Raw genomic sequence first — 13,303 nt, 5'->3', positions numbered from 1 at the left:
CATGAGAGGTCCAGAGTGTGGCAACACGAGAATGGGTATTTGCTGTGATAGCTCCCTGCTTGTGGAATGTGCTCCCCAGGGAGGCTCACCTGCAACCTTCATTACGTATCTTTAGGTGCAAGATGAAAACACTTCTCTGTAACCAGGTCTTGGGCTGCTTAACATTCTATGGCCTTTTGAATGTATTTGTGGGAGGGTGGTTATTGGTTTGTTTTTGTTATGTATTTTATGTTCTCATTTTGTATTTTTATGTTGTGAACTGCCCTGCGATCTTCAGGGGAAGGGCAGTTTACAAATTTTAAAAAGAAGAAAGAAGAAGAAGAAACATAGATATTGCATTGTGTGGAAAGTGTAGAGTAAGGGCCGTAAAGAAAATAAGACATAGCCCACATTTCTGCATGCTGAAAGCACTGATTGCCTGCCTGAACCTAGAAACCATCTAAACTCTGGGCTGCTGGGGGCTCCAAAGTGATGTTGCCCACAGCATGATTCCTCTTGAGTGTTTACTGTGTCATCCGCTGTTATGCTGCACTGGAAATGTTAAGTCTCCTCGGGAAAAATCAATAGCTGAAATTGTGCCCACATGAAAATAATTTGTATTGTAGAAATAAACAGGAAGCGTTTCTTTTTCTTTTTCTTTTTCTTTTTCTTTTTGTTTTTAAACTGCCTCCCATATCTTGGAAACAATCTGGAGCGAATCCCCTCCTAGCTAGTGAGAAGCAGAGTTGCTTTTTATATACGTAGAAAAGAAAAAGAAAAGAAAATGCTGAAGAGTTGCTTTTCAAGGATGCAATAGTAGGCATGTGAAGTCCCTAGGCCAGGTTCAATAAACATTCCATGCGCTCCCTCCATCCTGGAAGTCTGCCTCGAATTGATTGGTGTTCGTCCGTGCAGTCTTGCAGCAGCTCTTGTGAAGAGAGCTAGTCGGAATTATTTTTATCGATTCTGCCACTATGTAATTTTTATAGAGCTGTTTGACCAGTGCGACCCGATACATATCATTACAGGGCTTTTGCTTTGTTTTGTTATCCCCTGAATGTACATGCAAAGCATCAGAACCACGCCAAAACATGATTACTAACAATTTGAGTTTTAATCTTGTCATCCCCTTGAGATTTCGGGGGAGGCATTTCCAACTCTGGAATTCATAAATGATAGGTGAAAAAGGACAAATGGGCAGTTCCTGATTGATGTGAGGACAGACTGCTAAACTTCAAAGCTGCAAGTTACGTAATAAGGATTAGAGGCTCCTGTTACAATTGCTAAAATACCAACCACAACTGCTATGATTAAACACCAACTAGAAATGCCAGTGAGGCTTGCTAAAGCTTCTGGTGTTCTTTGATCATCATAAACAAGGCATTACATGGCCCCACATAATTTTCTGACTCAGATTAAAATATACAAGGTGGCGATGTAGTTCTGGTTGATAGTGTGATCCCAGAAGTCTCTGTTCTGGTGCCTAATGCTTTGTTTCACTTAGTTTAAATGAACCTTGTAAGTTTTTGATGCCTAAACAGTCTGCTCAATATCTTTGCCTCAGGATTGGATTGTCGCCTACAATCTTGTAGAACTAATAAGAGGGGAAATGAGAATATGAACTGAAATCATTTTGATTTATGCTGTATCCTCTCAGTGCAATGTGTACCTTTTACCTGTGACCTCCTAGCTTAGTGATTTCCAACCAGTATCTTCCTATATGGTTAAGACAGTTGTTCATCCACAGTACCTCTGCTTCATTCCTATCCCCCAATATAGGAAAGAAAGGTCTTTAAGGCACATAAGTCAAAGGAATTTGGGTAAGCTAATATTGCTTGCTAACATGCCACAAAGAACACCTAGTGGAAATATTATTGAAGTTTCATAGCAGTTACATGAGTGGGGACTCAAGGATATCCTTTAGTCAGGTGTCTTGTTTGTAGAAATTCATCGCTTAGGTGATGCTGACATGTAAGTACATACTCTCCTAGTGTCCTGGTTTTCCAGGAACAGTCTTGGAAATATAAAAGCCACCTTGGCTTCTGATTTGATCCTGGAATGTTTTTATTTTTCATGCCTGCGCCACTGCTGCCAAGCTCAGGAAAGAGGATGAGCGGGTGCTTGTTCTGAGCAGCAGCAGAAGCAAGGGAGCATTCCAGGGCCTCTCCAGGGCCACTGCTGCCAGAATCCTCCCTTGAGCAGCTTGTAGTGAGTGCTGGAGAGCCGGTGAGGAGGACGAGAAGCTTCATCCACCAAGGCAGGCAGAGGGCAGAGTTGTCCTGGGCAGGAAGAAAGGGGGAGCAAAGTGGGGCACAAGGAGTCTTGATTTAAAAAAAATAATGCTTTGTGTGTCTGTGTCTAATCTTGCCCCTTTCTAAAATATATTTATTGCTGTCTGTCTGTCTGTCTGTCTCTCTCTCTCTCTCTCTCTCTCTCTCTCTCTCTCTCTCTCTCTGTGTGTGTGTGTGTGTGTGTGTGTCTCCCAGGGTAATGATATAAGACTGGGATTAAGGGGTTTCCTCCAGACAGTGGAGGGCATGTGTGCTGTGTCCTATTGGTGTGGTAGTCCTCTCCTTTCTTCTGAAGGACATGTTCTGTGGAAGAAGATGGGCAAAAATGGGGCTTCAAGGAGGGTCAGTTGGGGGGGGGAGTGAGAATGTTCCATCTGAGGAATGCTGGAGGGTATGCAAATAATAAAACTGATAGTTCAAGAGACAAGAAAGGAATATTTCTAAAGTTCAAACAGGTAATTATTGTACTCCAGAAGGAGACATGAAAACGAAGCAGATATTTTCATCCAGCTTCCCCCCATTTTTATCTCTCAGTGCAACACCTCTTATAACCCAAAGCAACGCTCTGAGGCTACATTCACACCAGTAATTTAAAGTATTATGATATCACTTTAAACAGATACATCTTTCCCCAAAGAATTATTGGAGCTGTAATTCATTAAGGGTGCAGAGAGTTGTTAGGGAAACCCAATTCCGCTCCCCAAGCTACAGTTCCCAGTGTGGTTTAACAATCAATCCCTCTTCACAGGGAACAAACTGCAGCTTTCAGAATTATTATTATTATTATTATTATTATTATTATTATTATTATTTTGTACCCCACCCATCTGGTTGGGTTTCCCCAGCCACTCTGGGTGGTTTCCAACAAAGATTAAAAATACATTAAAATGTCACACATTAAAAACTTCCCTAAACAGGGCTGCCTTCAGATGTCTTCTAAATGTTAGGTAGTTGTTTATCTCTTTGACATCTGATGGGAGGGTGTTCCACAGGGCAGGCGCCACTACCGAGAAGGCCCTCCGTCGGGTTCCCTGTAGCTTTGCTTCTCACAGTGAGGGAACCGCCAGAAGGCCCTTGGCACTGGACCTCAGTGTCTGGGCAGAACGATGGGGATGGAGACACTCCTTCAGGTATACTGGGCCGACGCCATTTAGGGCTTTAAAGATCAGCACCAACACTTTGAATTGTGCTCGGAAATGTACTGGGAGCCAATGTATGTCTTTCTGGACCTGTGTTATATGGTCTCGGCGGCAGCCCCCAGTCACCAGTCTAGCTGCCGCATTCTGGATTAGTTGTAGTTTCTGGGTCACCTTCAAAGGTAGCTCCACATAGAGTGCATTGCAGTAGTCCAAGCGGGAGATAACTACAGCATGCACCACTCTGGCAAGACAGTCTGCGGGCAGGTAGCGTCTCAGCCTGCATACCAGATGGAGCTGGTAGACAGCTGCCCTGGATACAGAATTGACCTGTGCCTCCATGGACAGCTGTGAGTCCAAAATGACTCCCAGGCTGCACACCTGGTCCTTCAGGGGCACAGTTATCCCATTCAAGACCAGGGAGTCCTCCACATCAGTCCGCCCCTGTCCCCCAAGAACAGTACTTCTGTCTTGTCAGGATTCAATCTCAATCCATTAGCTGCCATCCATCCTCTAACCGCCTCCAGGTACTCACACAGGACCTTCACTGCCTTCACTGGTTCCGATTTAAAAGAGAGGCAGAGCTGGGTATTATCCGCATATTGATGGACACCCAGCCCAAACCCCCTGATGATCTCTCCCAGTGGCTTCATGTAGATGAAAAGCATGGGGGAGAGGACGGAACCCTGAGGCACCCCACAAGTGAGGGCCCAGGGCTCTGAACACTCATCCCCCAACACCACTTTCTGGACATGGCCCAGGAGGAAGGAGCCGAACCACTGTATAATAGTGCCCCCAGCTCCTCTAGATGGTCCAGAAGGATGTTATGGTCAATTGTATCAAAAGCCGCTGAGAGATCCAGCAGAACTAGGAAACAGCTCTCACCTTTGTCCCTAGCCTGCCAGAGATAATCAGCCAACGCGACCAATGCTGTTTCAGTCCCATGATGAGGCCTGAATCCCGACTGGAAGGGATCCAAATGGTCCGCATCCTCCAGGCGTGCCTGGAGTTGTTCAGCAACCGCCCGCTCAATCACCTTGCCCAAGAATGGAAGATTTGAGACTGGGCGATAGTTGGCCATACTGGCCAGGTCTAAATATGTTTTTTTAAAGAGGTGGTTTAATGACCGCCTCTTTCAGCGGGTCTGGGAACGTTCCCTCACAGAGGGGGAAGGATTCACCACCCCGCAGAGCCCATTGCCCAGCCCTTCCCGGCTTGCTTGTATTAGCCAGGATGAGCAAGGATTAAGGAGACAGGTGGTTGGTTTCACGTGTCCAAGCAGCCTGTCCACATCCTCGGGGTTAACGGATTGAAATTGATTCCATGCAACTCAACCAGACAGGGCTCTAGCACTCTCCCGCCCCAGCCCTGCTCCCGAGGTGGTTGTTTGGGGGGAAGCCATGACTGTTTAAAGTAGCACCATAGTGCTTTAAATATATGGTGTGAATGTGGTTTAAGAGGTACACAATCCTTCCTGATATTGAATTGCCTGATAAGGGACAGAAACCTGTCACCGCAATGTGGCTGTTTTGTGATACCTATCTTCCATACAAACTCCATGTAAATGTGAGTGTGCAGAACCAGAGTATTTCTGAGTCATGCAAGAAAGAGTAATCCATAAGTAGCAAGATGTAGTATCTGGAGCAGGGGCTACTGACATATAACGATCATTTCCAGGTACTTTGCCAGTTCTTGTTTTAGGTTTTTGCTTACTGGAAAACAACAAAATCACTTGACTTATATTATGAGTCATTCTGACATGAGTGTAATTGTGGGGGGCAAGTGAGTTTCTCATCATTCTCTCCAACATTGTACAAGATATCACACATACATTCCTATCTAGAGGGTTTGCAATCTGATGCAAAAACCAAAGGGCTGGGGATATTCATGAGGGATTAATAAGTGAGTAATGCAGGTACAGTGGGAATAACTCAGGCGGCAGTAGAAGAGCAATTGAGGAGAGGCTAAGTGGCTCAGGAAAGGTTTTGCTGCAGAACTGGGTTCTCCAAAGAGACTAAACTGAGGGAAGCAGAGAAGAGACTAAACTGAGGGAAGAAGAGGCTGAGGGAAGCAGAGTGCTGAAGACAGGAGAGAGAGGACAAAGCTGTTCAGATTCAGGAGTTCCAGTCCTGGTTCATCAGCTGGAACTGACATTTGGGTTCCCAAAAAAACACAATGTTTCATAAATTAGTCCCCATAGTAATATCTCTTCACAAGCAGTGCACTAAACCTAGAATAATTGGTGCAGGAGGGTTTATTGCAAATAAATACAGCTGCACAGCACAGCCTACAAATCACTTGAAACAGCTTAATATCTGCAAAGAACATGACTGCCACAATTTTTATTTGCAAGGAACAAGGCCTTCTTGACAGTGGCACCCGCTTTATGAAGTGCTCATGCTCATCCTCAAGAAATCAAAGGAATGAGCTCCTTCGCAGTCTTCCTGTAACAAGCCAAAGCTTTCCCTGATTAGCAGGTCTGTGAGGTTGATGCTGTTGCCTATGTTGTTCTTGGTGTGATTTATTGTGTTGGATTGTTTTATTTTAAATGAATAGATTTAGGACTTTTGTTTTTATTACTGTTTTTACTATTGTAAACCTACTTCTGGAGTTTGATGGTGAAAAGATACATAGTATAAGAAGCCAAATAACCACCATTAAGAACGTATAAATTTAGATATTATTATTATCATCATCATCATCATCATCATCATCATTTTGCACTCCCTCGGCTTTGTGCCCTGTTGCAGGGAAACTACCAGTACTACCCTAAATCCAATGCTGGCTTAAGCTACCCAATGGCTTCTTGTCATGAAGACTATATATTACCTTCAGTGTAAGGAGAAATGTGCCTCTGAATACTAGTCAATGTCAAACATAACAGAGGGTGCTATAGCTGTCAGGTTCAGCTACAGGAATCTGGTTGGCTACTGTAAGAATAGAATGCTGGACAAGATAGGTGATTGGTCTGAGACTTTCTCATATGTTCTTATCTCTCAGGGTTGTTGCAATGATATAATGGGCAAAGAAAAATGAAATATAAATGCAATATTAACCTACTAGGTTTTTCATAGTGATGCTCCAAAATTCAGTGCCATGTACAAAGGCATTCCTTGTTGAGTTTGGAGGGGCTTACTTCCAGGTAAGTGTGTTTAGAATTGCAGCCTGAATGTTGTATCAGCTAAAAACTATCAAGGAAACATATCCCTGTGTTTGTATGCAGAGGTGCTACTTTGTAGAGATATTTCCCTATAGAAAATGGGCATATAGACTTAACCTTGCATAGTGCATTGCAGAGCAAGGGTGACTGTTGTTTGGGATGAAGCTGGATTCTAACGATATCAATATTGCATCTTTAATGACATCTCTAGTGGTTTCCCAGATTAAGGAAATCTTTAACTGTGTTTTATTGTGTCGTTTCAGTTTCTCCAAAGATAAGTCATATCTCAAATGACATTGTGGTGAATGAAGGAAGTAACGTCACGCTGGCCTGCTTGGCCACAGGGAAACCAGACCCTTCCATTTCTTGGAGACATATCTCTCCATCAGGTATGCTCAAAATCCGCTCAATTTGATTCTCTGTCACAGTGTGCATGAGGTTTCGGTGTGTTTGTGGGCGGTTTGGGTTGTTGCAGCTGTTTTAAGTTATACACAAGTCTAATATGAATTCCAAGTGCCAGGTTGTTCAGGAACCTAGAAATTTGCTAGAAAATTTGAAATATGTTACAGAATTTGATTAGAATCACTAATTGGATCATACTGGTGGCTAAAGTCCGTGATATAAATGACAGCAGTCAGAGAGTAGCTATTAGCTTTAAAATGTTATATATGTGTGTTTCTGTGTGTTTTGTTTTGTTTCATTGTTAACAGACAGTTTCTGGCTTTGAGTTCCTGCCAAAATCAGTACCCTGTGGAAAGGTGAAACTGGTTAATGAGAAAGGGGGGAAACTGCACATTTTCAAGGCTTTCTTCTCATGTTTGAGTGCCTCAGGCAAGAGATCTGAAGTTAGTTTCTAGCTCTTATCTGTTCATGCTCCACCCTACACAGGCACCCAACACACATTGCTATTTAACTATTTAATAGACTCCACCCTGATGTTTTCTTCTCTTGCTTTCCTGTGCAAGGGAGAATGCAGATTCCAGGCAATGGAAGTGGTGCAATACAGACAGCTAGGTTAACAGCCTCAAAGGAGGTGGCAGGGAAGCTGCAAGTGGGGATTCCTGTTCAGATGATGGAAACAGAATTCTGCCTTCCTGCCAGAAGCAGCATGGTATGGAATTGCAGCTCCATTGCCAGAACAATGGAGATATACTCCCTTGTCTCATAGGAACATGGGAAGCTGCCCTATGCTAATTCAGACTATTGGTCCATCTAGCTCAGTATTGTCTACACTAGGGTTTGCCAAATTTGGGAGTTGTAGTCCAAAAACAGCTGAAGACTCATCAATCCTAGCTAGCAGGACCAATGTTAGAATTGATGGGGACTGTAGTCTGAAAACAGTTGGAGATCCAAGTTTGGGAAACTCCTGTCTATACTGTCTGGCAGTAGCTCTCCAAAATTTCAGGCAAGATGCTCCCCATCCCTACCTAGCCATGCCAGAGATCAAGCCTTGTATCTTCTGCATGGAAACCAGATCCTCTACCACGGAGCTGCAACCCTTTCCCGTGAAACTTGCATGTTGTATGGAATTCAAGGAGGATAGGATGGATATGTGATCTTGGAGATGCACATAAGTGCAGGAGGCACCAAGACTAATAGAGAAAGAGAGGCCTAGAGTGAGCACGGGCAGGTGGAGGCTGCTCATCACGATGCTATCTTTGCCATCCCACCATGGGAATTAGGTGGCCCTAGAAGGAGAAGGGCCCTAAAGGGAGTGGGTGAGTAGTGATTGTTTCTCCTCCATTCCCACAATGGGAGTTGGGCAGGGGATAGCCTCAGGCAGAGAGAGGGCTATAGGCTTTACTCAGCCCTGAAACCTACTGTGTGTCATTGGGCCAGATGTTCTCTAGTTCAACCCAACTTACTTCACAGGGAAGGTTTGTGGCAAATTTAAAAAGGGGCTTTATTGAGCTTCTTGGAGGAAAATGGACTAGAGAAGTAAATTGGAGATGTTGATGGACTACAGCTTTTCATATCCCTGTCTTTGGGTGATGCTGGCTGGGGCTGATGGGAGTTGTAGTCTAAAGAGCCACAGGTTCTGTTCAGTTTCATTTACATACTTTGCTTCCCTTTCTTCCACATTCCTTTCTCCTCTACATTCTTTTACTCTGTTTGCCTCTTTTCCCTTCCTCCCCCTTAACAACTAATCATCTCAGGGTGGTGACTTCTTAGGCCTGCCTTCCCCTCTCCTCTTTTTGTTCTTTTTGTTCTTGCTGTATAGAATGCCATGCATGTTGGTGACGCTAGATCAGGGGTAGTCAGTGCTGATGAATGGTATTGGAGAGCACCACGTTGGCTATCTCTGTGTCAGATGACTAGCATTGACAAAATGGCCACCAACTGCAACTTCAAGGAGGAGAGTTTATGTTGGGTTTAAGAGCTTATTCTGGTAGTTAGACAATATTTAGATAGTAAATCAACCTCGTATGGATGTAGGCGCTGGAGCCACATCCTAGCATGCCTAAAAGAAAGGCTAAGCAGCACTTTGCTTTATAGTGGAGGGCTTGAAAGAATTACTAATAGTGACCTTTAAAAGAGCAACAATTAAACCTTTTTAAGTGACCACCAAGGGAGTAGAAAAATCAGTTACTTCATAAAGGTGGTCTTTAACTAAATGTCAAACAAAATTGTGTTGGGAACCTTGGGGAGTCTTCAAAGTGGGAACCTAGGACGTGAACTCTCCTAAAAGGCGACACGGGGCCTTGAGTTGCATTGTGAAAATGACATTAGCAGAACCTTGCTGCCACCTTGCAATTTCAGTGCAAAGAGAAATTTGGAATGTCCCCCCACAGCTGAATTTCTGATTAAATCAGCACAGGATTTATTTATATATAGAAATATTTATAAACTGCTCTTTCATAAGATATATCAAGGCAGTAACTTAAGTCTTTTCTTCAATCCTAAACACACTTACTAAAAAGTAAGCTCCATTTAACACACTGGGACTTCCTTCTGAGTAAACAGGTGATCCTGCTGATGAATGTGGCCAACTCATTGGATCAAGAGATTAGAAATGAATAGCTTACTCCCATGAGATAGCATCCTTTGATGAATGATGTCTTCATAAAAACTTCTATTTATCTACATTGCATGAGAATTGGGCCTACTTAGGTAAATTGAAACTAAAAAAATTACCTTTGGATAACAAAATCAATTAGGATTGTGCAGAAAAGATCCACAAGGAGGAACTCTGGATCCTTCCCAGTCATGGCCACCCCTTTTGCATTCTGAATGATTGGTTGATGCATGAATGTTCTACAGAAAAAAAATGTTCTCTAGTAATCAGCCACTGGGAATAATCAGTGGAGATGAATGCAAGTTAAACACTTGTTAATGCCAGATGGTGCTGAACCAATAAAGTCTGATTCAAATATTTAGGAGTTCCTGGAATGTACAGCTTTAGAATGCATATCTGGATCCTTTTCAGTAAAGATGCCCCTGCATGTTGAGAGCTAGGATAACAGGGAAGTTTTGGGTGAGTGTTCCAATATGCTTCCCTCAATCTGCAGCCTGAATAAGTATAATCCCATGAAAACTTGTGGAAAAAGTTAAAGCTTAGAAAAAGGGAACAGCAAGCTACTGAGTTTGGTCCCCTGTCCTAGGGCAGGATACCTATTCGCTAAGGCATTATAGAGATGTTTTCCCAGTCTCCTAAGAATTTTTTTTTTCAAGACTCTGTTACTGCAAAAAGTAAAATAGGAACAATTGGAAGGGAAAAGAAATCTGATGGGTAGAGAAATGGCTAAATGTTCTCTCCCCACTTTCCACTCTAAACCAACTCACCCAGAACACACTTGCCTCTGTCATGGATGTTTTAGTTGAGATTCCTGCATTTGGGTCTCTTCCAACTCTATACAGTTCTATGATTCTGCTACAGATAGGGGTCATGGTGTCTCAGTTCTTTGGTAGACATAATATTTAGTTTCATTTGCACAACTGCAGCCATGCAGATCCATAGAACACTTGAATTACATTTTAATGAATGAACAAAATGAATGAATTGATTACACTTAACTGAATAGTGTTCCATTTGGACATAAGTATTAACTAGAAACAGAATCATTCATTTAAAATAAGGCCTGAGAGAATGCTCCAGTTACGTTTAACCATGTACATTCTAGCACAGAAATGCTGGTGGATCTCACTCCAGAGAGGCATAAGATGCTCGTGTTGTGTCAACGAGGTGTGATGATGAGGATGATTTCAAGCTTGACAAAATAAATGGAAGAAGTACACCTGTAAACTATTCTCTGAGACTATGGCAAGGAGACTATTGTTTAAGAAAAGATGCATCTGCAGTATATTTCATGCCTTGTTTGAGGCACTGGCTTCCAAGTACCTACATTACTGTATCAGCATTACTAGAGAGTTTTTTTGGGTGACTGCATGGCAATCTGATATGGCTGAAATCCTGGGTCACCCTCTACCACAGAGAAAATTATGCTAGGGTAAAATAATTTATAAGGAGGCAGCTTGTAGGCATCCTAAAATAGAGTCTAGAAAAACACACACAGAGAAGCTGTGGGGAAAAAATAGAACCTTCTAGTCTAACTAAATTATCAGATAGGTAATAAAAGAAGCTGAGCTTATAGGGGAAAGAACACAGGGTTTTTCATTATGTGGCACACGTTAGATTTTTGCTTTGCTTTTGCTTTTAGTTCACTTGATGAACTAAGGTTTCATTGGCACTTCATGTTTCTCCTCAGTTTTCACCTGTAATTCACAGCAGCATCCATATAATTACAAAGACTGTTGTTCTGAAATAGGGTTCATGCCTTGCATTCCTAAGGTCCCACAAGTCCATTTGAAGAACTTGGAGGTAGAGGACTGGCAAAATACCTGTGCCTGGAGATATGGAGAGCTGGTATGGTCAGGTTAAGTTGGCATACCTGGGATAATGTACCATTGATCTGAGCCAGTATGAATTAGTGCCATTTTTCTACCTAATATGAGAGTCAATACAGTCTCTCTTTTTGTAGTGTTCCACATTCATAACACCGCTTCAGTACAATCCTATCCATGTTCATGCAGAAGTAAGTCCCACAATGTTAAGCATGCCTACAAGGGAGCAGATTAGACACAGACTATGTTCATATTAGCATCATAACATGCAGCAAGGTTATTGCTCTTCGCTGCATTTCAAGTTACAATTTCACATTGCAGAGAGGGGGATGGGCATGTTTACATATTACCTGATGCACATTACATGCTTGGTTTCCCCATGCATGTAACCCCCCCCCCCCCGCTATTCATGAGACTGCACATTGATATGGATTGCTGCTGAAATCATGTGTACTTGGCTTCAAACACCACTGGTGGGAGTGCACTGGAGCCAGAGTAAATGACAGTGTGTATACGGCCATGGAATCGACACTTCACAGTGCAAACTATAAAATGCAGTATAATTTGAAGAGGGGAAAAATAACCACTTTGTATAGTTTCCACTTGGCAGAGGTTGGTACATTGCTTTTTGTTGAGGGAAAACTGTTAGTCTAATATGAATGAAAATAAACTGTAAAGTTATTTTAACTTAGTACATAAATTAGAGCATGAGTTTTAATGGGGCATGTTTAACTTGCAGTCATTATGTAAATTCATTCATTATTATAAATATTCATTATCTGAAGCTATTATGTAAATCCGCCAAATCTACACATTTAGTGTAACACTAGAAGGAACATGGAACAGAAGCTTGTAATCTGAAAATCTTATATTGTTGAAATGTCATCTGAATAAATTGCAGGTATTAGTTATTTTGTTCTGACATTTAAGAGCAAAGTGCAACATCAATAGCTGAAGAATGAAACTGGAATCTTAAAAGAATTTGGGGTTGTCTGAGACATAATTCTGCCTCCTAACACTTGTATGCACAGCATGCTTATTATACTTTCCATTTTTTGAAAGCAAGAGCTAGAAATGTTAAGTCAGAGGAGCTGCATTGCAGCGCTTGCTCTCCAACCTTCTCAAAGCCCTCCAAGGAATGAGCTACTGCAATTTCTCTTCAAACCGGCTTACACATTACCTTTATTGTTCAGCCATGTTGAAATGGCCTCCAGGTGTGATGGTTTAGCTCTATCTCACTGCAACATGTGGAGTTAGTCACCGTTTTGCCCTTCTGATCCTATGTACCATCTCCACATAGTCCCCAGTTGCTTCTGGGACAGTATGGTGCTGGCATCAAGATGCTCCAAATAATCAGATCTAAGTATCATGGTGTGGTTTTTTTATGCATCAGAGTGGCAAGAATGGTGTTCCAGCATGCAGCATCCTTTCAAGCAGTTGGGTTGTTGTTTTTCCCCTGTGATGAAGGTAATGTAAATAAAGCCCCGGGGAGCTCACTCAGTTGCTGAGCCATTCTTGCAGATATGGTGCTTTCCCTATAACTCACTTGCGCTCTGCCTTTTGAAAGCTTAACTCCACTAATACAATGAATAAACAAAATTCAGCAGAATGCCTTGGTCAGACTGGCAGAGTAGGGTGTGGGGAGAGTCAGAGAATCCTCTAGCACCTTAAAGGCTGACTCTTTATCATGGTATGAGAACTTAATTGCCAATAAGTCTAATTAACCGGTGCATGAAGACTGACTTAGACAAAGGGAAGGAAGGAAGCTAAAGGATACGAATTAATCCTCCAGTTAAAGGCCTTTTCCTGCTTTACAAAGCAGGAAAAGGCCTTTAATTGTGAAATGGGTTAATGGGCCTGGAGAACGATACTTCAGACCTTTTGCACTCATATTT

At 42.5% G+C, this 13,303-nt stretch overlaps 1 protein-coding gene across 2 annotated transcripts in view; it reads left to right on the top strand.

Moving 5' to 3' along the window:
• The window catches only part of NEGR1 (neuronal growth regulator 1), a 466,181-nt gene that overhangs the window by 288,186 nt on the left and 164,692 nt on the right, over positions 1-13,303 (top strand). For both annotated transcript variants that reach the window (XM_081008954.1, XM_081008955.1), the window contains exon 3: positions 6,830-6,955. In XM_081008954.1, coding sequence (XP_080865080.1) covers positions 6,830-6,955 — 126 coding nt within the window. The remainder of the gene's footprint in view (positions 1-6,829; positions 6,956-13,303) is intronic.

This window comes from Podarcis pityusensis (genome assembly GCF_964106645.2).
Source record: "Podarcis pityusensis genome assembly, chromosome: 6".
In the NCBI taxonomy this organism is placed as follows: domain Eukaryota; kingdom Metazoa; phylum Chordata; class Lepidosauria; order Squamata; family Lacertidae; genus Podarcis; species Podarcis pityusensis.
The sequence above is the reverse complement of the archived record's forward strand: the minus strand, read 5'-3'. Positions and strand labels throughout refer to the sequence as shown.